Below are 27,931 nucleotides of genomic sequence, written 5' to 3' on the forward strand. Positions count from 1 at the left end.
AGAAAGAAACTGGAATATCATCAGAGCTGCCTTTGAAGTTACAGCCTGCAGTGGCTGTTACCTCCTCATTCTCTCCTTCACCCTGCTCTCAGGCAGGCAGTATGGATGGATGGATGGATGGATGGATGGATGGATGGTCCAGCTCTCCTGACTGTCTCTGAATCCACTCTGGGGTGAAGAAAACTTAGCACTTAACCTCCTGCAAATACTTTCCAACTTTGGCCTATACTTCAGGGACTACATGGAAAAGTACTTTAAAGAGAGACAGTTTGGCAGCTATTTTTAGGTATTCATTGAGCAAAACACTCTCCAACATCTGCTCATCAGTCAGCTATCCCTTCTCTGAGCAAACCTGACGGGATGAGCAGAAGGAAGATGACACTGTTTTATGTAACAGAAGTAAATTTAGTGGAAAAACTCTGCAGCAGCCTTCTAGCTGCCTCTTACTGCGTGTTATGTGTAAATCTTCAGTCTCCCTTTTCCTACTTGTGCTGGAAACCACCCATCCAAAGGCACTGGCTGGATAGAGAGAATAAGGCTCGGGAACTCCACACGTTCCTGTATTTTCCCTGTGCTTTTATAGATGCCTGTGCAGAAATGTGCTGCCTCAGCTCCTGCAAACACGTGACTCTGACGAAGTGATGAACCAGCGCGGGGAGGATGGGAATAGGGGAGGATGGGAATAGTCAGGGAAGGATGGGAATAGACAGGACGGGAGTCACAGCCGGTGGCAACCGCAGGGCTGAGAGATGTTCTCAGGAATCAGGCAGGGAGGGATGTCACCGAGCAGAGTGGGAGGGGAGGCTGCTGCCTGCAGGCAGCCCGGAGCGGGCACAAGTCCTGGCACAGGCGGCTCATGGGCATCGCCGGCACCGCTGGCACCAGAGCCCTGCCAGGGACAGCCTGGCCTCGTGGTGGGGCACAGCTTTTTCCTTGGGTGTTTGCAAAGCTCTTCTGAGATAAGCAGGTAAGCATGAGCAGCAGCACGGAGAGCTGCTCTGCATTGTTTCTCCCGAGTTTGAGTTCTGCTTTACCCCGCAACCGTCCGGCAGCTTAGGAACCAGCCTGCTCCCATTCCTCCTGGCCTGGAAAAATGAGAGAGGGAAGCCCAGGGAAATGAGTCATCAAGGAGCTCCTGCAGGAAGAGAGACCTGGATTAGGAAATGCAGAAGGTTTTCCATAACCCAAGCTGAAAAAGCCAGGAAGCTCAGGGTAGTGGCATCCTCCGAGCTAAGCTGGACATCACAGAGGTTGGGTCCTGGCCAGGTCGGCCAAAGTTGCATTTCTCATTCATGTGTTTGAAGTTCTCCCTCCCAGGAACCACATGGTGAGGCTGAGGGACAGTTTATTACAGTGTTCCAATGGTTCATTGTGGCCCAGCAGCTGCATGTCACCAGCTGGCAGTGTGGCTGTGTGACTAAGCATCCTGACTTCCCAAATATAGCCATTCCACTGGAGCTGCTGGCATTTTCCTCCCTTCCTTTTTTTTTCCCTTCCTATATAATAAAGGCAAGCAAAGTAAGCAAAGTCATCTCCTGATGACCCCCATGTTACTTCTTGTCAGTCAAGAGGCCACAGAATGGACCAGACAGCACGTGAGGCTTGGCCTTGCAAAGTTTCTGGTCTAAATCATTGTGGTGGGACTTGATGGTCTTAGAAGCTGTTTCCAACCTTAACAATTCTATGATTCCATGTTGGTCATCCACACGGGTGAAGCACAGGAGGATGAAGTGATTTGCTCCTTCCCACCCTCCTTGAACCTTCCCACCCTCCAGCACATCAACTCTCCTGCCCAGCTTGGTGTTCTGCAAACTTACTGAGGGTGCACTCAATCCCCTCATCCAGATCGTTGTAAAGATATTAAACAGAACTTGATAAAGATATTAAACAGCTTCCTTGTCCTGATTACTGTGGCTAAAAGGAGAAATCAGAGTTGGGTAGGTGCTCAAACAGCCCCTTGCAGCTTTCTCTGTAACACCATGTGCCACTGAAGAGGATGTGGAAGCAGCAATGTGTGTAGGAGCTGCCCTGGATATCAGGTGTTGGAAGGCAGTGGGTTTGGAAGGAACAGGCCTACAACACTGGAACACACCTCTTTGGAGCTGTCAGCCAGATTTGCTGTTCTCTGCAAATTGCTCTTTCTTGCTCCTTGCAGGGTTACTTAAAGCAGTGCCGGAAGAGGAGGGACATGTTCAGTGATGAACAGCTAAAAACCATCTTTGGGAACATCGAAGACATCTACAGATTTCAGATGGGCTTTGTCCGGGACTTGGAGAAACAGTACAACAACGAGGACCCCCATCTCAGTGAGATTGGACCATGCTTCTTGGAACACGTGAGTGCTTTTGGCATTTTTGTTTGGGACTTTTGGGGTTGGTTTGGGAATGGGGGGCTGTGTGTGGGGGTGGGAGGAGAAAAAGTCAGGAGGCAGGAACCACTCAGGGTAACTTTTGTGAGTCACAGTGTTCTAGTAACGTATGAGGGACCACTCCATGGTTCTACCTTGTGAGATACAGAGGAGGGAGAACTTGGAGCATACAGTTGGACAGCCCCCAGTACATCTGAATCCCAGCACCTTTTCACATCCACCCTTAATCATATTATGTAGGTATGATGTCTCACCTGCTCCCTACCTTCAGAATGTGTCTTAAACCCACTCATAGGCCTCCTAGTCAGGTCATGGGTGAGCAGAAGGTTGGAGGAGGTGAGAGCATCCAGAGAGGTAAAAAGAGGCCTTAATTGTGCATTATGCAAGAAAAGTAGAGGAGAGCAGATGCCTGGGCTGTTTTCTGGGGCACTCAGATGCACTTGGAAGGCATGAAACACCCACACATCTTCAGTGGCCCAGCCCATCATCCTCTTCCGTAGCCACGTACTGCAGAAGCTGATAAATTGGCCAGTGCTGGAAATATGTCAGGAAATGTCAAGAAAATGACAGCCCTGCTTTCCTTGAGGGAGAATGAAGGGTAGTATCAGAGCTCAGAGGTAGGTGCTCCTGGGCTGCAGGTCCTGTGCTGGGTCAGGGCTGAGCTGGCAGCAGTTCATTTCCTATTAGAGAAATTCCTGACAGACATTCCTGAAACTTCAGCAGGGCATCCCTAAAGAAGTTCAGAGTGTAGGCATCACTGGTCCTCTCATTGAAGGCAGGTTTCCTTCTGAGCCAGGTGCATGTGGCTGCTTTTTATCAGAGCCTGCACTCTCTGCTGCTCCTTCCAAAGCAGCATCACATTCCACCTCAGTGCAGAGAAGATGTACAAAATCTTGGTGAGAATCAGTAGCTAAAATGTCATGACTTGAGGCTGTGCTGTCAAATCATTGATAGTGACAATAGTAAGAATTGCTGCTGTTATTTGGAGGAAGATCTGAGACTTGCCTGTCACCAGACAGGGGCTGAAAACTGGCTGATAAACTCCTGATAAATTATCCCTGTTCAGCCATTTGGGGAAACTGAGGGATGAGGATGTTAAGATCCTGTCCATGGATCTGCAAAGCATTTTATTCCTCATCTGCTTCAGGAAGGAGAGCTGTGAGTGCATGGCTCAGTCAGTAGGGATGGGAAGGACCCCAGGCCTCCCTTGTTCCCAGAAAGGCAGGTTATTTGAACCCTCAGGGACTGAGAAATTAGAATTGCTGGGTGTGTTTTTACAAAATAAAGTCTCTCCTTTCTGTAGTTTGTAAGGCATTGGCCACAACCAGATGGAGCATCTCAGGCTGGCCTACAACACCTGGGCTTTAGCTGGTCTGTCTCAATTGCACTTTAATTTGGGATTCTGGGCAATCAGGTTGTGTCCATCTCTCTTCCAGTGAAATCTTTCTTTGACCTTCCATTGCCTTGTCTGTGGCCCAGATGAATCAAGCCTGAGTTAAGGGTGATGGCAGATCTGTGGTCAGTGATGGCAGAAAAAGGAAATTCCAACAAAATTGGCACCAAAAAACTTGTTAGACCAGTGCAAAAGGTGGAGGGGGGCACATGTGTGAGTGGGTTTTTTCTTTGTTTTTCCATTCTTTGGTGTTTTCTGGCTCTCTGGCCCTGAGGAAATCCCCCCAGTGGTTGGTGCCTCGGGGTCCCTGTTGGTAAAGAGAATTTCAAACATACCCAGCTCCTAACACACTTGCCAGATGTTTCGTGATCTTTCAGGACAAGAGCTCTAGAAAGGTTGTCATCTTGTCTTAGCAAAAGCTAGAGATCTTGGTTCTGCCTTTACCTTTTCTAATGAAAACCCCACGGCACAATTTGAAACTGAGAACAGCCACAGGGTTCACATTAACACACCTGCATCTACAGGATCTCAGCCATGTGTCAGTGTGCAGGGCCCTCTCTGCCTCCCTTTTCCCCCAGAGCAATCAGCACCTCCTCCAAGCAGGAAATGTACTCTGGGATCTGGCTTCCTCCTGTGTGGGGTGTGCTTTCTTAGAATCCCAGAATGGTTTGGGTTGGAAGGGACCTTAAAGCTCATCTCATTCCACCCCCTGCCATGGGCAGGGACATCTTCCACTAGCCCAGGTTGCTCCAAACCCTGTCCAACCTGGCCTTGGACACTTCCAGGGATGGGGCAGCCACAGCTTCTCTGGGCAACCTGTGCCAGGGCCTCCCCACCCTCACAGGGAAGGATTTCTCCCCAGTCTCCCATCTCATTCTGCCCTTCTCTAGCTGGGATGTGCTGTTGGCCAGCTGGGTCACCTGCCTGACGTGTCCCTGTTCCTCCACAGCAAGATGGATTCTGGATCTATTCAGAGTACTGTAACAACCACCTGGATGCGTGCATGGAGCTCTCCAAGCTGATGAAGGACAGCAGGTACCAGCACTTCTTCGAGGCGTGTCGCCTGCTGCAGCAGATGATCGACATCGCCATCGACGGCTTCCTGCTCACGCCCGTGCAGAAGATCTGCAAGTACCCCCTGCAGCTGGCAGAGCTGCTCAAGTACACGGCCCAGGAGCACAGGTAACACCAGCCCAGGGCACCGGGGGGCTGCCAGTGCTCCTTTCCACACACAGGGCTTGGGGTTTTCTGCCCAGCTCCTCTCTCGGTGACATCCTTTATAAATGGAAGCAGGGCAAAGGTTCAGCAGACAGTTAAAGCTTCTCAAAGCACCAATTCTCGATGGAGCAAGACTCATCTCTGTTATAATCAGACGTGAACTAATTACCCTTGGATGTACTTTTCTGATGCTACCAGTTACACTAGAAAAATTACCTAATTAGCATTCAGTGGTCCAAAAGGCTCATTCCCTTCTCCCAAGGAGGACCTTGGCACACAGCAAGTGGAGGGCCAGGATCTGCAACTCCAGCCTGAACATGCTCAGATTTGGGCAGAACTCAAAACCTGCTCTGCTTTTCAGCCTGATCCCATCTCATTTTGCCCTGGGGTTTGGGCTCAGAGGAGCACCTGCAGTTTGATTACTTCCCAAAATTTCCAGGATCTCTTTTGCTGCTGCTGAGGGCAATCAGCCTGGCTCCCTGACAGTGTAAATCAGGAATAGTAGCTGTGATATCATTTGTGACTTACTGCTGTAAAAATAAGGTGAAAGAAGAATCAGGCCCTCTAAGAGTAGATTTACTCCCACCTTGCCAATTTTCTTTCTTTTTCCAAAACCCATTTAAAGTAGGTGCTTCTGAGAACAAAAAAGACCACAGATGTTTCAGAAACACTTCTTTGTTTTTCCCCAAACACATCTCTAGAAGAGAAGAGATGTGATATGAGCAGAGTTTGAGTGATTCAGGCTCGCTGAATGCCCGGAGTCACCAATTTGGTCATGCCTTTGGCTCCAGATACAATTCCTGGTTTTCCCTTCATAACAAGACCAAAACAAACTTGGAGTGGAGTCGTGGGAACCTTAGGGTATCAGAAAGCAGCTCTGGGGTCCCAGAGGTTGTGGGTTTTTTCCTCAGCAGCCATGTGATGACCCACAGCACTGCTGGGAGCTCAGAAGTGGTTTCACAACGGGAGGACACGAGCAGCCTCAGAGAGGGGAGCTCTGTGTTTGAGTTATTTGGTGGCCATACCAAAGGGGATGTGGACAGTGTGATCACACAAGGGTTGGATTATTTTGGGAGTGCATTCCCGTTCCCTTTGGGATGTTTTAAATTCACCATGTTGTTAAGTCATCACATACAGTCACATTCTGAGGAGACTTGGGGCTCCCCTGTGGTTAAGCAGCAGTCAGTTGATTCAGACTGAGAGCTCTGTTTCAGTGGATTGTGTCCATGACAGGACACAGCCATGGACATTTCCTTTCTTGTTTCTCCATGTTCTGAAAAGGGAAAGCAGAGTGATGTTTGCTCCCCTTGATTAGAAGGAGTAACCCCCCCCCGAAGCTGTAACACAGCACGGGTATGAAACCCCAGGCTGCACAGAGCCCTGTGCTGGATCCCTGTCCTGGAGGAAGGCAAAACTCACAGAAGCCCAGGACAGAGGGACATGCAGTCTCTTTCTTTTTTTTCTTCCTTTTCCTTGACACTGTACCTGCAGAGCTGTGGATCTTCCCTGCACCAGGTCAGGACAGTAGCACCTAAATGAGAAACCTGACCACTCTCCTCTGAGTTTGCACGTGATATCTGGCAAGAATCTAGACTTGCATTCAGATTGAGCACTGGAAAATGGTCACTGCAGCCCCAATAGAATTGACAAACCACTTATTTACCTTCATTTCGTAGTTAATGGTATCCTATTATTACTTCACTGGCCAAATGCTTTGCTTCTGTTATTTTTTCTTTTAAGTTTTTGCCAGCCCTGCCACAGACATGGGCTGGGAGCCCAAAAAAGTTCAGTCCTGACTCTTTCTTCATTACAGTGTGAAAGAAAAATGTTCATGGGGTTTTCTCATCGGAATTAGGGAATTAGCATTCCCAAGATAAACCCAGCTTGGCTGGCACCGGCCCACTCTGTGTGGAGGAAGGACAGGGGTGCTCAGAACCTGGCTCCCTTCAGTTGCTTCTTGTTTTGAGACTGGTTCATTTGAATTTTTCACAAAGCCACATCTGTTCACCTCTTAAAGATTTACTCCAGCTTAATATGAATTAAATATATGAAGATCCTAAGTGCAGCTTGCTGGTGTCCTGAGCATTCCCACTGCAGAACTGAGCTGGAGATAAGAGTGTAGGAACATGTTCTGTGAGGAGACTCTGCTGAGGAGTCACTGTCATTACCCTCCCTTCCTTGCATGGGCATAATTGCTGGGAGGTTATGAGTGACTGTCTGTAAACCCTGCACCTCTGCCTGCCTCTACACATCCTTTCTGGCCATAGTGACTTTCCTGTTTCCCTGCAAGAGCTCATGGGCATTTTGCAGATCACCCTGGTACAGATTCATTCCTCCCATGCACAACCAATGCTCCCTTCACACAGATGGCCCACAAAGGGAGGCACAAGAAGTTCATTGTATATCGTGACCATTGCCATCCCTGGAAGTGTCCAAGGCCACATTGGACGGGGCTTGGAGCAATCTGGAAGGTGTCCCTGCCCAGGGCAGAGCATGGAATGAGATGGACGTTAAGGTCCCTTCCAACCCAAAGCATCCTGGCACTCTGCAATGGATATGTCAGGCAGCCCATCCTCTGTTCTCCTTTGCTGAAGGACCAGTCCTGCTGTTCTGGAATTTGTGAGATTTTTTTTTAACCTCAGCTAGAATTTTGACATTAGAACTGAAGAAAAATTAAAAACTCATCCCAAGTTTTCATCCAAGCAAAACAGCAAGTAATCCTCTATTGTCTATCACAGTGTGATTGCTTCTTAATATTTATCCTGTTGGGATCACATGGAGAAGGCATCTAATTCCCAGCATTCACCCCCATTTTAGCTGTCACCAGTGCAATCCTTAGCAATAATCAATACAGTCATTCCCCCTGCAGCTGCCCAAGATGGCAGTTTTTCTCATTAGTCAGCAATCAATAGCAGCCCTTAAGTTAATAATACATTATGGTGGCATTGTGGCAGCTGGTCTCGCCTGTCTTCCCAATTGAAATGAACATTACAGCTCCTTGGAATGGAAAAGGAGGCACAGGGCAGAAATCAATAGCATTGATTTCAGCATCACTTTTTGAAAAGACTGATCATCGTCCTCGCTGGCCCTGGCAGGAGCCTGTTCTCACTCTGTGTTGCTGCTTTCATAGGCCCATCTGAGAAAAAAGGAAGATTTTGCCTTGATTTGCTCACCTGAAATCTGCAGTAAGAGTGAATTCCATGGGATAAATGCTCTGGGGCACTCTTGGAGCCGCCTTATGGCTTGGGAGGTGCTTCGTTCATTGTCCAAATGAAAAATATTTTCTGATGTTCATTTTAAAAATGGAAAAATCCAGGCCCAAAGGCCGAGGCTGTATAAATGTTCAGACTGTCTTTTAGGGTGATGCCCTTTAGCTGAGGTGTTGGGTTGGTAGAGGCCAGGCTGTGCTCACTGCACCCATGGAACCAGCTGAGGAGCTGGGCTGGCTCCTAGTTCCAGTTCCAATGAAGCTGCTCTGTTGTGATGCTCCAGACATTGCCAGTGGAAAAAATACAAAATACGGTGTCGCAGCACTGAGTGGCAAACCCTTCCCGTGTGTCCTTGTGGGGAATGGTGGGATTGTGCTGCTGCTGGGGGTTGATAGACTCCTGTGCATGTTTCATGGCCTCCCCGTGTGTGTTCTCCGCAGTGACTACAGGTATGTGGCCGCTGCCCTCGCCGTCATGAGGAACGTGACTCTCCAGATCAACGAGCGGAAGCGGAGGTTGGAGAACATTGACAAGATAGCTCAGTGGCAGGCCTCTGTCCTGGACTGGGAGGTACAGTAACGTGGTGCTGGGAACCTTGGAATAGCAAATTCCAGGCAGTTGTTGCATTATCTAACAGCCTATAGTTCATATCACACAGCCCAGTCTTGGGATTCCTGGGACAAGGAAGACACATCCACAAACTTCCGAGTGGGACTTAAACATTAATGACCCTGAAAAAAATCTAGGGTCCAGTTCCAATTTCATCAGTAGAAACCTGGAGTAACTGTTGTGATTGCAGTGCTGGTAGTAGGTGAGGTTTGGATCAAACTCTGTGTGCATTCTGGCTCTGTGCTGTGTCACTGGGGAGGAAGTCGGGAAAGAGCCCTGGAAATTGTGACAGGTTAAGAAAATGGAGAAAATCCTTCTGGTGGTTGCCTTGTGATTGGAAGCCAAACTGTTAAGCTGGAGTTAGAGATGGTATTTGAATTTTATAAATGACTTTGCACTTAAAGATGTTTCTGAACCAGCCCCAGGTGTAGTGATGGTGTAATTAGGGAGCTGAGAGGCACAAGGAAGGCAGAGTCAGCAGAAGGATTCCTCACCAGCAGGCCTTCAGTCTCTACATTTGTGCCATGTGTTTTTAAAAAAAAAAAAAAAAACAACTAAAATTATGTTCTCCTTTTCCTTTTGTCCCTGGGGTTTTTTTTAAGTCATTGTATGCAAGTAATCTGTAAATAGGGTTTGGAAGCAGACAGAGGGCAAATGTTGCTGTAAATCCTCCCAACGTTGTCATCGGTCCATGTGTTCAGCAAGTTGATAGTCAGAGTGATGGAGCAGCCTTTCTTCTTCCTCACAGTTGGGAAGATCTGAAATAACTCCACATTCCAGTCACTGGGATCATGCTATGTAAATTAGTGTATGGGAAGAGGTGTTAATCCTTTAATTTATTTTTTTTTTCTGGAAAAGATCTGTGAAGGCTGGGGAGAGTGGGAGAGAGGGAGAGAAATATAGGTGCATCACCTTCTGACTGCGTGTCCTCCCTGACTGAATTAGTTTCATTGCTGTAATGAAGGTTGGGTTCAACCCTGGATCTCGTGATAAAGCACATAAATGCAGCAGTCAGAGCTGGGTATGGGAGAGCAGAGAGCGCAGACGATGTGTTTGATTGTTTTACTGTTGTTTACTGTGGAGGAGCATCTCTCACAGCTCTCACTGACACACATGCTCATTTTGAGAATGAGGAAAACTGCTCTCAAGGAGGCGCAGGACCATCATCTCCATCTTCAGCCTTCAGAGTGTGCCATGGGATGAGCTGATGGGGGTCATTTGTAAGAAATGTGGAGCCCCTCTCTGCAAATAAATCTCGATTAAGGGCAGATGAATTCCAAGTCAGTGAATATTCATATGTGAGTGGAAAGCCAAGGTGACCCCAAGTAGGATCTGTGGAATAGCAGTTTCTTTTTCTCTTCCATTAGCTCAGTTGATAATTCATTTTTATTTAGCCATATCCTTGATAATTCATTCCTGCTTAGCAGTACGCATTCTTTACCTCCATCCTATCCTCAGGAACTTGCCAACTCATTCTTCCAGGCTTTTTTCAACTAGTCCAAATTTGGAGCACATTATTGCAGCACCATCCTTTGACTTTTCATAATATAGCAAAGCCTGCAGTTGGTACTGCTGAGAGATCCCATGGGAATACAGTGCTGCCCCAGGTCAAAGGAAAACACCCTTCTTGCCTTTTTCAGTCTGTCTTTTGGATTAAGAGGAGGCATAGAGTTCTGATGACAACAGTAGAGGATGAGAGCTGGACCCAACAGAGGATTTCACAGCTTGATTCTTCCCTCTAAAGTAATTCTGAATCACCGGATCCAGCCCCCACTTCCCAGCTGTCCACGGAATGGCCAGAAGGATGCACAGAAACCCAAAATACCCAGAAGTGAACCATTGTGCAATGCAGGAAGAGAGTGGGAGAAATCAAAAGCGGTACCAGATGCTTGGATACACCCTAAATCTGTGCAGATGCTCTCCTTGGGCACTGCAGCCCCACTGTAAACCCCAAACCCCACTCAGCTGTGGGGCACGTCCCCCAGGACTCAGGACATTGGGGCTGGTTCCTCACCCAGTCCATAAGGGTTCACTCATCCTCTGTGCTTGGCCACTTAAGGCACCTCCTGGTGTGTGTCCCCAGCCCCTGCCAGGCTGTGGGCAGTGGGCATTTCCAGTCTGAGGAGACCACAACTCCAGCTGGTCTTTGCTGGAGGACCCTCAGCCAAGAGAGGGCCCCACTGTCAGTGCTGTGCTCCCACTTCCCCACTGTGGGAAGTGCTCCCTGAGGCAAGGAGAGGAACCCACAGAACACTCCCCAGCTTTCCAAGGCCCTGTTCCTGCTCTGATTAGTGACTGTACCCCAAACCAAAGCTTTCTGTCCCTCATGGTGTCACACAGAGTGAGCATCACCTGGGGTGCACAGCTCAGCCTTCCTGAGACACATGAAAACAGCACTCAAAGAAAAGCAGGAAAACAAGAAAACAATCAGGAGAAAAAATTATCAGTTCAGACTTTTTTCCCCAAAAAATCCAGCCAGGCACAAGACAGAGCTAATCCTGAATTCCCACTGCATGTGGCACTTGGTGATTTATTTCAGTGGCTTAAATGTCTCAGCACGTTGAAATCTCTCATTTGGAGAAATGTCTGCTTTTCTTCAATATCTTGAGACTAACGAGGTTGATTATCTGATTTGAAAGTGCTTTTTCTTGTCTAAATTTACCCATGTTTTGTGATGAGATGGAAAAAAGTGTTTTTTTAAAAAGAAGAATCCAAACCAAACAACAAATATTTAGTGAGTGAATATTTGAAATGTTCTTTTGTACAAAGTGTGTGTACATGTTTTCTTGCAAGGAGAGGGTGTGTTTGGGAATGCATACATATTGCTGATCCTAAAGCAAATGGGAAGAGTAGGGGCATGTCCAAGCTGATTTAGGCAGAGGGATTTTACTGAATCCCATGGAGTTGTGCCTGTGTGTTTCAGGAATCACTTTTATCCCTCAAGACTTTTTGCATGTCCTGGGAAAGTGAATTTCGGGATGAGCATTTGGAAACTGCAAATATCCTTGAGTTAACCAAGGGCAGAGGTTTTTCCCAAGAAATCATGCAAGCAGGATCTGGTGGTTTAAATTGCCATTGGGATCAGGAAAGGGTGGCCTGATGTGAGGGGCAGCCGATAAGCTTTGGCAGCCAAGGCCTGAAGTCTTAAGGAATTATTGGCAGCTTTGGCAGCTTTAGACAAGTAATGACTGAGCAAAATCTTAAGGGAAGATTCTGATCTCACTGACTGCTATAAATTAGAAATAATCCAAATCACTTTGAAATGTGTTCCTGTAAAATTTGTGGGAACGTGGGCTTGACCAAAAAGCCCAGCTTTGTCTGTTGCCACGTATGACTCACTTCTTTATTTTGTAGCCTGAATTTCCAGGATATAAACAGACCCAGAGAGGTGCTGCCCCTGCCTACACCAATCCTGCCATGCCTTTTGTGCTTTGAGCTGTTAATGGTGCAGAATGTGGGGTTTCCACCACCTCCTGCCAAGCCCTTTTGCTGCCTGAGAGCTCTCGGTGTTATGAAGTGTTTCCTGATGCTCAGCCTCTGTTTCCCTGCACTCAGCATCATCCCCTCACTCGTAGTTAAATACCCTCAGATCAAAACAGTGACATTTAAAGGCAGTGAGGCAAACCAGCACACGAGGTGCTGGAGCAGGTTCAGAGCAGACTTCAAACAGGGCCCATCCTGGGCAGCCTTTCCTGCTCGGTCCTTTCTGCTGCTCCTGCACTCTGAGAGCTGCACATCTCCCGGGTTAGTGGGCTATAGCTGGAGAGATACACACACAGCAGTGTCAGAAAGACATTTCCACAAAGCCCATGATCATGTCCAAGTCCTTGCCAGTCCCAGTTTGGGCAGGGCTGTATTTAGACCACAAAGCTGAGGCAGTGGTACATCCCTGCCTTGCTTCCTCTCTTCTCCTGTGCCATGGCAGGAGCATGTTCACCTCTCTCCTGCCCTCCGTGTGGATCCTGTGAGCCTGTGGAGCCATGGAGACCCGTGTGCCACTGTGCCCAATTCCCTCTGGCTCTGCTGCTGGGCAGGATTTGCTATTTCCATTGGCATGAGCCCCGTGCCCACCACAGCCTCAGGGGCCACTGCACCCTCACTGAGTGCCTTGTGTGGATGATGTGGAGGTGGAAAGCAGGTCTGTGCTTCAGCACACCTCAGAATTGCTCCATTTCATGCCTTTTGAACAGCTCTTGAACCACATCAAAACAAAATGAAGCAGCAATCCTGCCATGCCCTCATGGCAGCTTCCAGCAACCCTTTCCTCCCTTTCAGCCCAGGTTTCTCTCAGAATAGGGATATGATGTGGTTCCCATTCCCTAGGAGGGAATCTATGGAGGTCCCTGAGCCACTGGCAGGATGTTTGGCACAGGACAGAGCCTTGCTGATCAACCTGGATTAGTTTTAACTTGCTATTTAAACAGATTACTTTATGCAGCTATCTGGATATTTCTACCAGAGATTCCCATGGGTTGCCACTATGGCAGGTTTCAAGAGTGTTAAATTTACGTGAAGGGAAAAATATGTGTAATTGAGACATATAATGAGCACTGTCCTTTTAAATGTCTTCCCATTCTTGTTATTTACGGGTCCTTTAAATCAAGAGTTGCTGCCCTTAATTATGTAATCCATAATCGTTGGCCTCAGCCTAATATTATGTTAGTGAATCCAAGAGTGACATGAAAGAAAGCTGCATGAACCAATGTGCTGCTTGGCAAGCAGGGACAGCCTGATGAGAAATCCTCCTGGGAGAAAAATCGTGTCAGGGACTGAAATACAGCCTTCTTTTTTCTTCTTCTTCTTTTCACCCCCCAGCAACAGAAGGTATCAAAACTGAGCCTGTTGAAAAGGACAACATCTCGCTCATGTTCCTTTTCTGATCTCTGTGTAGCCCCGGGTGCTAATCAGCCTGTCAGTCTCTAATTGCAGAACAGCAGCGTCAGGCAGGAGAGAGCCCTGCTCACTGCCTGGGAGCTGGGCAAGGGCACAGAATCCCCTCACTGTGCCCAGCAGTGGCAGCAAAAGGGCCATGTCAGGGTGGGCTTGGGTGCTGGGGAGTGGGTCTGGCGGGCTCCTGAGCATTCCTGAGCATTCCCAAGCCCAGAGAAGTGTCTGCTCAGGGCTGGCTCGTGAGAGGTGGAACAGCTCACAGTGCCCTGCCCGTCCTCGCTGTGTGGGTGCTCCCAACACCCTTCGTTCCATGGCACTGTTCCAACCCTTCTGATCCCTGCCAGTTGCTCCTTGCGGAGGGTGGTGGTCGCTCCAGCACAACTGGGGAGCTGGGGATCCACATCTTTCCAACGCAGCAGCAGCGGAGCTGACCCTGTGCTGTCACAGTCAGGAGTAGCCCTGGGACTGTGTGTGTCACTGCAGGCTCGAGGGAGCATGAAACACTCATCCAACCCAGATCTGGGTGACCTTCTGCTCCCATTACTGCTCACAAAGGAGCTCTGCTGTGACTGCACTGAGAAGAGAGGAGTCAGCTTTCTGTCGGCTGCCCTTTGGATGCAGCAGGATGTGCAGGGAGGATGTGTCAGGATGTGCACTGAAAACCCTTGGTGCAGCTGGGGAGGGCTGAGGGTTTTGTTAGAGGCTTTTGGGACATAACTCAGGTTGGACAAGGCCTCAGGAGGTCAGCCAGTCTCCTCTTGGCCATTCTGCTGCTGTGCTCGGCTGAAGTCAGTAGAAATCTGCCTGTTCAGTGGAACTAAAAGTTCAGCCTCTTCCTTTTTTAGCAGAGTTTCTCTTAATTTACATAAGGATATAGATGATCCAGCCTCTCTAGGAGTTGGAAGAAAATTGAAAAGAAAAAGGAAATTTTTTCCTAGTTCTGTACAGGATTGGAGGGATCTAGGGCTGGGACTGGGAGAGGCATTTGGGAAAGCCTGCCTGGAGTCAGGCCCATGGATGGAGGCATGCTGGGGGAGCCACAGTAGCAGTGGAGCTGAAAAACCAACATGTCCCTTCTTGCTCCCATCCTGCAACTGACCCCTGAGCCCCCAGAAGGGACACCCCCCCTGCAGGGGACAGTTGGTGCTGTTCAGAGGTGTAGAACTGTCAGGAAAAGAACAGCCTTTCAAGGTTCAGTGGTTCTGCTGGGAGGCTCTGGCTGGTGAATTGGCACAGCAGCCGGGGCTGGAGGAGCAGGCAGGGCTCTGGACATGCTGCTCATGGCCAGCCATGTGCTAGTCCCAAAGTATTTGCAATATGTATTTTCCAAATTGCTAACCCAGTGTGGGAAATCAGCTATTTCTAGCCTATAGACTGTATATATAAATTGTTTTCCCAACATAAGAAATGCAATACAAATCCCATCATTTCAGATCTGAATGTTTTTGGGTTATGTAGCTTGCAGGGACTACACAGTTTGGATTCAGCTAGTCAAGTAGAAGTGCTTACAGAGTCCTCTGTGTGTCCTCAGGCTTCAGATGTTACCACAGGAGTAAAAGACAAAACTGGCTTTCTATTTTTAGCAGCCAGCCTCTCCTAAGCTCGCCCCCTCTCCTAAAGCTCCCATCCATAGGCTTGTGGGAATCTTCTTCATAGAAGCTCATATTTAGCCAGGAAAGCCCATAATTTTTGGAGCCAGTGTATTTTCTTCAGAGGCTTCTTGTTCGAGGGCTTGTGCCTACCTGAGCTGTGGCAGCAGCACACGGGTCCCTGGGTTCTGGGCAGGAGGTGTCACCACCCTGCTGAGACACCATGTGATGCACAGCCCATCCCTCCGGGGAGTGACTCTCTGTGTCCCTGGGAAGTTAACCCTCATTAGCCCTTGGGATACCACGGCCAGAGAAGTGAGACTGAGAGGAGGATAAACCCCTGGCTAGTCTGTGCTGTAGGATGGTGATGCAGTGACTTAATGAAGTTGCTGTTGTCACAGGGGCCAGGGACACAGGCGGTTGCTTCCAATCAATGCTGAGAGGTTAATTACACATTTACCTGAGCAGCAGTCTGAAATCCTCACCAAGAAAGAAGGAGTGGGGTTGACTCTTGGCTGCTTTGGCACCTGCAGCTGTGAGCAACACCAGAAGCATGTGTCTATCTAGATCCCCCCCATAGCTGGCTGAACCTTTACAAGCTGTTTGCTGAGATTTTGGGATGGTCTTGTCCCAGAAATCGGTTCCAGTTTGGTGTCGAAGCCAGAACTGCAGTAGTTTAAGAGCCAAAAAGAAAAAAAAAGCTCTTGTTTTACTTGCTCCTGAATCCTGCTCCTTACCTTTCAGCTGGAGTCATCCTACTTCCTTCTGCGGTGTTCCACCGAGATGCCCATAGGGCAGGTGGTGGTGAATTCACCCATTTTTAATAAATAGATTTTAATTAACTTTTTAAAAAAGTCCAGCTCATTCCAATTAGTGGAGGGTGACTGCATTTGTTCTCTCGGAGAGTGGGAGAGAGAGCTCTGTGTTTTCAAGACCATCTGCTCATGAATCCTTAAAAAAAAACCAGAGAGGAAAACAAGCGTTAGCCAGAGGCAGGGAAGGGTGAGGGCACTCCAGCAGCCAGCCAGGGAGGCCTGGCCAGCTGGGAGGGCCCGGGGCTGCCAGAGGAGCTGGGGTGGTCCTGACAGGTTTTTGGAGATGGGGAGCTCTAATGAGCTATGGGAGAAAGGACTGTCATTGCCTGGATGAGTGGGAAGAGAAGCAACACTCCAGAGGGGTGAGTTCTGGCAGCATCATGGGTGGGGAACTGATAGCCCAGTGTTGATGACTTTGAGATTTGAGATGGCTGGCCTGACATTTCAGGACCAAAAAGGCTTTGGGATGCTGTTTTAAAGGGGGGAGGTGCAGGGGATTGGTTACCCTGAATACAAAGTGGCCATGCTGGCAGCAGGAAAGGGCTTTGCTTGCCTGATGCCACCAGCACCTGCAGCGAGATCAGGGTCTGGAGGTACCTGGAGAGGGGAGTGGGTAAAGTGTCTGGAGCAGCTCTTTCCCCACTGCAATGTGAACTTCAGTGACTGTGCTTTGAGTGTCCACACTTACTTCATTTATTCTCCTTCCTTCAAAATTATCCCCTAACCACAGTTTCTGGTCCAAAGTCAGATGGGGTGGCTTTGGGAGCTGCCAGAGGGCCAAAATCTTACCTAACGATTGCCTCTCCCCATCCTGCAAAGACAGACGTGTCCACTGCCCTGGCTGGGAGCAGTGGCTCACTCAGCCTTGTTCTCTCTGCCCTCCAGGGAGACGATATCTTGGACCGCAGCTCGGAGCTGATCTACACGGGGGAAATGTCCTGGATTTACCAGCCTTATGGACGGAACCAGCAGAGAGTTTTCTTTCTCTTTGATCACCAGATGGTTCTCTGCAAGAAGGTAAGGACATGGCTAAGGGCATGCTGCTGACAGGCTTGCCAGTCCAAAGTGGTTTTTAGGGCAAGGTGGCTTTTTGCTGCACATGCAGAAGAGGATGTGGATAGCACTGAGGAGAGGAAATCCACATGCTTGGAATACTGATTTGTGGGGTAGTGAGCATATTGGGATAGAGGGATTTTTATGCTCATAGCAAATCCAGCCTCCACTTTTTCACTTTATGCCTTTTTCTCATATGCCCCTTGTTTGGCTTGCTGCCTCACTTCTTTTAGGTTTTGGCTGCAGCATATGATCTGGGATTAGGTAGCCCTGGAATTCCTGCATGAACCGCAGAGCCTGGCACTTGGGCCGACAGCTCAGTGGCTGCATTGAGATGATGATCAGCAGCTCAGTCTGTGCAGGGTGTCTGTGCTGGCACTTGGGCAGAGGCATTTTAAGTCTCATCCTGATGTCTCTGCTGTGCTGGGTTTTACAGGGCACGTCTCTGCCATGAAACCCATCAAGAAGGTAGGAAGGCAGTGCAGGATGCTGGTGCTGATGTGCTGAAGTGTTAATAGCAGCAGGTGAACTGTGTTTCAGAGCAGCTCTATTCAGCAGCAGCAGCATCACAGCTGTACTGCCGTATCCCACTAAGGTGATCCCAGCTCATTGCCATCCCAGCTGTGCTACGTGAAGGGACAGAGCACATCAGTCCTGTGTGTGACAGCCTGGGATTCAGTGACATTCAGTGCAGCCACACAGAGAACTGTGCAGGGGGAGTCCCCAGGCCTGGCTTCAGTGGGAAGTGCAGACAGGGAGCTGTGCTCCTGTTACAGCCTCAGGGCTCAGGACAGGCTGAGCCAGCCCCACTCCGTGTGCCAGCCCTCCAAGGAGGGCCCTGGCACTGCAGGAAGCAGCGAGGGAGGAGGCGTGGGAGGCTCCTGACTCACCACGGCATCACTGCCCGCTCGCGGCCTGTGCAGTGCAGTGGGTGGCACTTTCTTCTCCTGAGTCATGGTTGACTGAAATTTTGCCTTCTGGAATGCATGTTTTTCCCCTCCTTGTTGCTTTGCCTTTTACTCCTGGCCTGGCTCTGCACAAAAATAACCACAGAGCAACAATAACCGGGTCCGACGGTCAGAGCTGGCACGATGAGTCTGGAGGTGCACAGCTGGTTTCAGTTTTAATCTTGACCTCCCACACTTTGATTGTGACCCGAATTGCCAATTCACAAGGCAGCATCCAGCTTGGCTCGCACTGGGTCTGTTCCAGAGAGGTATCGAGTGTTCCTGTAACTCCGGGAAAACCATGGCTGGGATTTCCGTAGTCATCAGCATGAGTGGAGAGTGTTCAGCAATTCACAGTGGGCTGTGGGGGCCTGGCAGGTTCCAGCAGTATGCAAACAGCACTAGTGGGACACTGTCCTCCTCCTTTCTGCATGCAGAAGGCCCTTTGGGGGACGTGGTGCTGCAGGAGGTGCTGCACAGGGAAACACCCGGCAGATTGGAACGTGGGGCCTGGGCCTTCCTGGCAAAGAGACTGTACCAGGATCTGGCAGCCCTGCTGCCACCAGCCGAGGTCTTTGGGACAGTGAGTGTGCCCTGAGCTTTGGGGTGACAGGGCAGAGGGTGGGAACTCCTATGGTGACCCCGATATCATGGGCATGGGGCTCAGACCTTGCTGTAGGTTCTTCTTCTGCATCCCTTTCCTCCAGCAGCAAACTGCAGTTACTTTTCAGTGTTGGGGCAGGAGGGGAGGTGAGGTTACAGCTGTACTCTCCCATGATAATGCTTTCTTTGAATTCTATTGAGAATGATTGTCCCAGTATGGGTCCAGAGGAATGTTAGCTCACATTTTGGGATCATGAATCCCATATAAATTAAATCTGAATGATTTGTAGCCTATGTTGCCTTCACCCTTGTGTCAGGCTTTGCTGCACAGATCCCAACAGGCAGGATGACCTCTGCTTTAGAGCCAGAGCACCGTGTCTTGGGGCTTTTTTAGTGAGGTACCATTTACCTCATGGTGTGGGAAGTTGGAGCTTTGAAATTATCCTCTGAGGGATATGAAATATGACCCACATCCTCCAGAGCAGCTTTGGTACCACTTATGATGGCACATCTCAGTGAATCTTCCTCTTCAGAAGATTTTCTGCATTTGTGGTTTTTTTCAGATCTAGTAAATCAGTAGGTATGATACATCCTTCATCATAACACAATCTATGTGAGAATACTTTTTTTTAAATCATAGTGGTTGAATTTTATCTCTTTATTGATCAAAAGAGATTTTTAATAGAAATAAGGAACTAAAACTCATTCCTTATTTAAATATGCCACAGATGCTTCAGTTTGATGGAGGCTTGCTAGATATCCTGAGAGGCTCTAGAAGACAAGCACATATTTCAACAAGATCCCCCACTCCTCCAGATCTTCCTTGCAGTTACCTGCACATCATCCTCACCTTCATTACCTGTGGTCTCCTTGGCAGATGTTTGCAGCTGCAACAGCTCTGTGCTCTTGCATCCCCTGGGAATGCACGTGGATCCCATGGTTGCAAAGAGTAATTCATGAGTTCCTGGTGGAACACAGTTCTGTATCCTAAGCTCTGTGACAGTTTTGGATGTTGGTATTCTCTGTCCTTCCCTTTGAACTCCGTTGTCTCCGAACGTGGTTCCACAGTGGGCTCACAGTGCTCAGGCTGGCAGGTTCCTGCTCACGGTTTGTGCAGTGGAAGATGAGGAAATTTTACGTGGCAAACCTGGCTGGAATCAGCATCCCTCCTGTAGGCCAGGGTGAGTGTTGGTGTTTGCTGATATACCAGTAGTCCAGGAAGATGGAATATGAATTCCTGCACTATCTGGAAGAGAGCCAGTGAAAGTCAGTTTTTCTTTTGCTGCAGAAATTTGGGCAGCATTCTGGTCCCAGCCCTCCAGAGTGCTGGCTGTCAGTCCCAGGAGAACCCACTGTGACTCTCGCTGTGTTTGTACTGCTGCTGGTCCCCTGAGTGGCTGTACTGTACTGCTCTGTACTGCTGGACTGCTGCTGCACCCAAGCAGAGTGATAAAAAATTCTCTCTGTAGCCAAGGTAACAACTCATTCTGTGCCCCTTATTTCAGGTAGGTGCTCTGTGCAAAGTGACGTGTCCCCCACCCCCATGGAAGTTTGGGGTTCTTCACGGCAGTTCTGCTGTCAGTGAACAGCAAAGATTGCTCTGGTTCAACCTCTTGGTGTCCTCTCTGTGGCTACATGGACAAGGCACAGTACACATTCTCAAAAACCATCTTGTTTGTACCATTCTCCTGCTGGCTTGGGTTTGGTCCATCAGCTCCAGTGGCAGCTGGCCCGGGAAGGTTTCATCTCCTGTTGTGTGCTACCAGGATTTACCGTGTTTCTTTTTCCCACTGATCCATCCGCTGTTGCCTGTGTCTAAGGGACATGGTCTGTTGGCTGTGGAGGTATTTCTAGTGTCCAGCTACTGCTTTCAGCAGCAGGTAACATATTTCCAAATAACCCCATCTGCTTTGCTCATGCCCTGCTTTCCAGAGACTTTGCCATCCCTTTCTGCTGTTGTCTGAGAATGTTTCAAGGTTATGGGGCCTTTTTTTTTGTTGGACACCTGGCCAAGACATTCCTGTGAGGGAGGATAACTCTCATGTGATTCTGCCTGACATTATCACCTTGTTGTTTCCTGCCTGATACACCTGCAAGCCCATCAGTAGTGCCAGCTCAGCCCTCTGACAGCCAGGAGCTCGCTGATCAGCATTCACTGTGTTTATTGGTTGTTCCCAAATATTTCAAGCAAGGCTTCAGCATCTGCCTGGCCTTTGGAAATCGTGGTTGTCCACAGATCCCTGCAGGTTGGGACCACCCCTTGTATCCCACTGCTCTCTGGTCTCATACAGGTGGGTGGATTGGGCTGAGAGCTGCCGGTGGGAGCAGCTCCTTGAACCTGAACGTCCTTGTTGTCTTCCCACTGGCTGTGTGTCCTAGGAGTTTTCTAAGGGCTTTTGCAGTGTGAGTTGATCCAAGGGTTTGTCCTTTCAAAGCAGTTGGTGATGGTTTGTTTGGGCGTGAGGATCCAGGTATTGGTGTGGTCACTGACATGACTGTGTTGAACTCTCCATGTCAATGTGACTGTCATAAACTGGTCATTAATATAGTTCAGCTGTCAGGAGAAGAGTAGTGGCACTGGTGGGATCCAGTGACCAAGCTCAGCCCCTTCTCTGGCTGCCTAAGATCCACTGCCTCAGGCAGAATTCCCAAACACTTTTCCATGAGCACCATGAGCACAGGTCTTCAGAGACCTGGGTTGTGAAGATGTGTAATTACCAAGGGCTGCATTCAACTGTGCTGGTTATTTCCACCAGTGGGGGTATCTTTAGGTCTTTCTTCCAAGCAGGAAACCTGCACTAAGATTTCCAAGGGCTGCATGCAGCATGCACTGTGGCAGGCAGCTCTCACTGCTGGCAAACATCTTGCAAAGCAACTTGTGTGGGATAATTTTAACAAAAGCTGTTTCTGAGCTTTACAGATAAATCTCTTTGGTTTAGATTTGGCCATCAGAGACAGCACTGGTCACTTCCTAACATCACCTCTGGATTATTTCCTGGTGCCAGGAAGTGAGGAGTTTAATTAGATGAAATGGCCATGTCGACTATTTCAGGCTTCAATAAACTGAATGCTGAAATACCAGTTTGTAGGCCACAGTTCCTGATCCAGAGCCTCTGGGAGAGCTCAGGAATCAGGTTTTCTTTGCAAAGCCGGGTAACTTTCAGCTGTTGGATTAATGTCAAAGTCTCCCAATGAATTTTCTGTCCGTGTCTCCTGAACCAGAGAGTGGGACATTGCCATGTGCCTGAGGACAAAGTGGTGGCTTCTCCAAAGAGACTGTTGATTGGATGCCCTAATGCAGAGTTGCCTTTTGGGAAGGGAGAAGGGAATACAGTGGGCAGGAAGCAAGCACTGGCCTCACTGTGCCTTGCCCTATGTGTATAATAGGGGAGGAATGCATATTCCAGCATGCTGACCACAGTTACCAAGAAATGAAGGCAATCCTGGATGATGGCAGCATTAAAAGATGTTGCCTTAAAGGCACAGGGTCCACTTTCTTCATCACCCTGAAGTTGAGAGAGTTTGACACAGAGATGCTTTAGATTTGCAAATCATGGTACTTCACATCCAGGCCTGTGACACACAGCATTAATTATGATCACAGCCTGTTATGTTGGGGATGCTGGAGGCACTCAGCAGAGGAGGATCTTCCCTTATCTGTTCTGTGTGATAGTTTGGATTCCCCCAACGGGCTCCAGGGTGCTGTGGCATCGGGCTGGGAATGACAGCCTGAAGTGTGAAGGGTTAACTGAGTTTCTGCACCAAATTCTGCTTTTCCTTCCTCAATAACCAAGCAGTCCTTGATGGGGCTCCATGTTTGGTGTTTTCTGACAGTGCAGAAAGATCAGTGACTGCATGAAACACATTTAGTTTTCATTTGTGCTTTTTATGTGTCTCTTGTAATCAAGAGGCAATGCAGGCTCCAGCTTGTGGTTTATTGCTATTGCTGTCTTCCCTTGAGCTCCCTGAGCAAAGCAGGTTGGATGAGAAGCAAAATGAGACCAGTTTAATAGCAGTAGCCAGACAGCTAGCCAGAAATAGCTGTGCTACAGGAGATGGAGTAAATAAAATAATCCTGTCAGCCTCCGTTTCAGTTCAGGTTTCCAAGTGGTAAGATAAAAGAGACATTGCTGAGCCCTTTTAGTGTAAGAAGGTCTAGTTCCCATATCACTTCTGCTGGAAGCACTGAAGTAATCTCTGCACCAAAACCACGGCCCTGCTCTTATTACAGGCTAACCAGGTCTCACAGGACCAGCCCAAAATCTTGTTTGCAAACACAGAGCAGCCCTGGGACAATTCTAATTACTCTGAAGTGGTTTTCTGACCCACAAGGAGCACTCTTTGACTTCTGCAGCACCTCCAATCCCTTCTCTTTTTCTCCCAGTAACACAGATCTCCCCGAAATGCCCTGTTTTGGGTCAGGCCTGGGCCCAGCCTGCAGCAGGGTGGGCAAATGGGTCAGGCTCAGGAGAGCTGCTGAAAACAGCAGCTCAGGAGAGACTCAGTGCTGCCCTGGCAGGCAGGGCCTGCTGCTGCTGGACCTGGTGAGATTGCTGGTGATTCCTGGGGCTGTCCTGGGCAGGGCCAGGAGCTGGACCTTGATGATCCTGTGGGTCCCTTCCAGCTCAGGATATTTTATTTTTGGAGGCGACCAAAGAGAACACACAGGCCCAATTGGTCACAGCCCCAGAACAAAGTGTGAAATGAAGTTTTTAGAGACCAGTGTTTCCACAGCCCCACTGCCAGACCCCTGTGCTCATGCCTAGATGATCAGTCAGTGCTGTCTGCAGGCAAGAGGTTTTTGTGGGTTCTTAGAGCACAGCAGGGAAGTTGGATCCTCCTGTCCCTTGGCCAGTAGAGAGCTGGGCATGAAGGCAAGTCTAGCAATTTATGGGATATAGTTTAAAACCAGTTATGAAACAGTCCTTCAGCTTTCAGACAGGTGTGCTCAGAGAAAGAAGACATTCCTTTTGACAGCCCAGAGCCCGGAGTGCCCAGTGACCCTGGGGCAGGGCCGTGCAGGTGCCAGCCACGTACCCTCGCACGGCTGCACAGGAGGGTTCATGCTGAGGGGCTGCACTGACCTGAGCCAGCACCTGCCACACCTGCTGCTGCTCCACTGGCTCCGAGGGAGCAGAGAGGGAAGAGTGGGAGCCAGAGGGATCCAGAGGAGACAGCAGGAGGAAGGCAGGGGAAGGCTTTAAGTTGTTAGTTGCTAATTCAGTGTTAAAATCCAAAAAGGGATGAAATAACAGTCCTTCACAGTCTAATGTTGCTTGGCTGGACAGGGATCAGGTGTCCCTCCTCCTGTGGTCATACAGATTTGCAGGATGCACTGCAATATACTCTGTGCCTAATTTTTCACTCCCATAATTGCAATGGGTGTAAATTTGGTCCACAAACAAAACCTCCAGAGCTGAAAATCTACCCCTCTTCCTGCTGTGGCTTTTCATCAGCACAATTTGAAGCCCCTGAGAGCAAGTTGGAAAGACCAGAAGAGCCGAGTGACGTGGGTGCAGAAGGGTTTCCCATCTCTTCCTGCTATTAGTTTTTTGGAAAGGCACTCGCCCTCGCCTCGTGGCTTTGCAACCAAAGTGATTGGGCTCAGGGTGGAACAAGGCATCAAAATGCCACTGATGTTCCACTAAATACATGGAACCAAAACAGCATTTCCACATAAATGCTTTCAGCTCCAATCCTCCCCCTCTCGGATCCCACACTGCAGCTCCATGGAGCTGGCAAGGATGAATCAAACGTCTCTTCCCAAACTCAGGAGACAGACAGTGCTGAATAATTTGGCAGGAATCTGCTGACCTCCCCAGCACAGCTGTCCTTGTGCAGGAGGAGTTATGTAAACTGAGAGAGGTTTAGGCTCCCCTGGGAGGCTCTTTGGCCCGTCCCAGGAGGTTTGTTGGAGGTGGTGTTGGGGAGGTGGTGTTACGTCCCCCTGTTCCTAATACAGTGCAGGCCCCATCTCCCTGCTCCTACAGGCTGGCTCAGTCCCAGCTGCTGTGTCCGACAAGCTGGTACCAGGGCTCACAGCCTCTGGCCTCCAAACGCTTAACAGGGCTTAGATTTGTTTTCTGATATCAAGAATATTTAGGACAAAACCATTCACAAGGGTTCATTGAGTCTTAGAGTCTCATTTGGACCAAGGAGGGGCCTGGTTGGATGATGCACTCACAGCTCTGGGCCGGTCGATGAGATCCGTGTGTCACTGCCCCATCTCAAACTCAGCCCACAGGAGGATTAAGGTACATGAGCAAATGCTACAGAAAGCTGCCCCCTTGGTGTTCATGAAAAGCAGGCTGGGCTGCTTTCGTCAAAGGGTCTCTTTAAGGTAAATTAGACTTTAAAAATGTAGGCTCCAAATATTTTTTTAAAAAACCAAAGGACGTTGAAAGCCCTTATGACTAAAGATACCCAAAGACATGGTGAAGTGGCAGTGTGCCACGCTCTCATTGCTTACGGCAGGCTGGGCAGAGTGAAGATAGAGAGCAAGCAGGCAGGAAAATCAGGACAAATTTCAGGAGTACATTAAAAAACCCTGCTCACTCCCTCTGCTCTGCAGGCACTGCCCAGGCCAGCAAGAAATCATCAGAGAGGGGTCTGAACCCCACACCTCAGTGCAAAAGGCAACTCAGCCTTTTCCAAACTTCTGCCTTTCCCAAATCATGGGTTTGTGTTTGAGTGCAGTTATTATGGACCCTGGCTTAGTCTTTGCCCAATTTCAGCATCAACCATTCACTGTTCATCCACTCTTCCAGTGTCAGTTGTTCACCAAGGGGTGGCACTTGGCTGTAGGTGGGCATCTCTCCAGCCTCATCCTCGGCTGCCCATTCTCCCGTGGTCTCTTTGCCTTGCTGGGCTTTGCCAGCTCTGATCCCAAGGCGTGGATAAGACTGAGCTGTTCTTACGTGGCTCTGAGCTGTTAGAGATCCACCATCAGAGGCTGCCAGTGTGTCTCTCACCAATTACTTACAGCTCCCTGTTGCTCCGTACAATAAGCAAATGTCATTATCCCCTGGTAGAGCTGGGAAAGGGCTGAGGGAGAAATGTCACTTCACCTCGAGGCCCCCAGCCAGCCCCTGCCAGCCCCGGGGGCTGCACTCACACAGCCTGGCTGAACCCTGTGCTCAGAGCACATCACCCCTCCCCAGGTCAGTTTGAACCTCCTTTGCCATTGGAATATGCAGGGGTTTGGTAACCAGGAGGACCAATAACCTACATATGCAATGAGAACCTTGTCATGGATTATTCTGTGGTTGGCATCTCCTCTCCTGTCAGTTCATAAGAGGGATCTAATGACTCACGGCTGCAAATGGCTCTTCCTCCATTTGTGTTTCACGAATGATTTGTTTTACGCATGAGAAGTCGAGTGTGACCCAGCACAGAGTAAACCACAGCCCTCGAAAAAATGCACCATCCTAAAATCACAGCCCTTGCTTAAGGCCTCCCCATCTACCCTTGCCGGGCACACACCAAGCAATTAACAGGAGGAATGTGAAATGCCTGGAGATGCTGCACGCAGAGCTCGTGGGAACGAGTGACTGGGACCAGGGCAGGGCCTCACCTGTGCCCTCTGACAGGGGGAAATTTCCTCCTTATGTGCCCTGCGCTGCTTAAACTCTTGAATAGCTTTCAGTTCTGATGTCACATTGCACAAGTGACTGCAGGTTGCTCTCCTTGTGATGAATGTTCTTTCTCCTGCAGAGGTGTGACTCGTACGGGGTCTTGCACACCCACAGCGTGCAAAGGCTGTGCCTGGCTCGGGCAGCTGTGGCAGAAAAAAGTGATGGACTAAAGCTAGAGAGCAGGAGGAAGCAGTACTGAAGACAAGTAGAAGTCAATGCAATAGTAAGAGCCACTGAACACTCTTATTTACGGGTGCAGTCCTTTCTGCAGGTATCTATATCCACTTCAATAGGTGTGTAATTCATTGTGGAAGCCACATTCCAGATTCAGATCTCCAGGTTTTCCAACAGAGCTCAGCCTTGGTTTTCTTCTGATGGTCACAAAGCAGATTTTTTTCTTTTGAAGTGACCTTCCCCCCTTCAGAGAGGGGCAAGGTGTGGGAGCAGGAGGGAATGGCCCAGGCAGTCCCACAGGCAGGTCCAGCCCCGAGCTCAGCACAAGCTGCTCGAGCTGCAAACACCAACACAGCCCTCGGAGAGCAGAACTGGGGAGGGGGGGGAAGCTTACATAATGTGTCGGAACTTTGTTTTGTGCTCCCGTCAAACACCACTTTTTTTGGCTTCATCTTTTCCTTGTGAATCCTTAGTACAGATTACGTGAACAGACTGCAGAGCATTATTCAGAAGAGCTTAATTAACCTCAGTGAGGGAAAGAAAAGGAAATCATAGAAGCTGTAGGGTAAAAAAAGATCATATTTAGACAAATAAGTGCAAATGACCCAGATGCATCAATTGCCTTCAGAGCCAGGCAAGGCAGTCTGGATGCTCTGCAGAGACTGCAGGTCCGTGTCGCTGTGGCTCCTGCTGCCTTGGGGCTCTCCCACACCGCCCCTCCAGTCCGTGTAATCCCACCTGCTCTCACCCATCCCTCCTCCATCTGTCACCTTCCTCTCAGACACCATCAAAATGCAGAGCTGGGAAGGACCCCAGGAGATCAGCTATTCCCTTTGCAGGATTAAGTATACTCAGATCATCTCTGATGGATGTTTGTCTAACCTTCTTTTGAAAATCCCCCAGGAATGCCATCCCAAGACTTCCCTATTTTGTCTGTTCTACAGTTTAACTACTCTTATAGCTAGAAAGATTTTTGTCACAAGATTCTAATGCTGTTCTCCCTGGTGGTAAATTGAGCCAAACCACAATCAAAATGGAGAAAAATTGATCACCAGGCTCCATAGAAGAGCAGCAGCTTTCACCTACTGGAATACCAACAACACATTCCTTTTTAGTTATTAGTTATTATCTTTCTAGGTTAAACAACTCCATTTCTATGTCCTTTCCCCACTGATGAGGTTTTGAGAGTCCTTTTTTTGGTCTTTTTTTGTCTTTTTATGTTTTCTTGCTCTTGCCTGATTTAACTACAAGAAATAATTTTGTGTGACATTCAGAACTGGGCAGTGTAAACCAGCCAGTCGTCACGCTGACTGAACTGTGGGCAGGATAACAGGCAATACCATACTGATACAGCCAGCATGTACATGAAGGTACATTTTAGAGCTTAATCATTTCTTCTTAATATGTTATCCCTGGGATAATCAGGAGC

At 48.9% G+C, this 27,931-nt stretch overlaps 1 protein-coding gene across 10 annotated transcripts in view; it reads left to right on the forward strand.

Moving 5' to 3' along the window:
- ARHGEF9 (Cdc42 guanine nucleotide exchange factor 9) overlaps nt 1-27,931 on the forward strand; it is a 204,332-nt gene that overhangs the window by 157,654 nt on the left and 18,747 nt on the right. For all 10 annotated transcript variants that reach the window (XM_027705515.1, XM_027705513.1, XM_027705516.1 and 7 more), the window contains 4 exons: nt 2,156-2,335; nt 4,711-4,943; nt 8,629-8,758; nt 16,977-17,108. In XM_027705515.1, the coding sequence (XP_027561316.1) occupies nt 2,156-2,335; nt 4,711-4,943; nt 8,629-8,758; nt 16,977-17,108 (675 nt within the window). The remainder of the gene's footprint in view (nt 1-2,155; nt 2,336-4,710; nt 4,944-8,628; nt 8,759-16,976; nt 17,109-27,931) is intronic.

Source organism: Neopelma chrysocephalum, unplaced genomic scaffold (genome assembly GCF_003984885.1).
Source record: "Neopelma chrysocephalum unplaced genomic scaffold, ASM398488v2 Primary Assembly neopelma1_336b, whole genome shotgun sequence".
In the NCBI taxonomy this organism is placed as follows: Eukaryota; Metazoa; Chordata; class Aves; order Passeriformes; family Pipridae; genus Neopelma; species Neopelma chrysocephalum.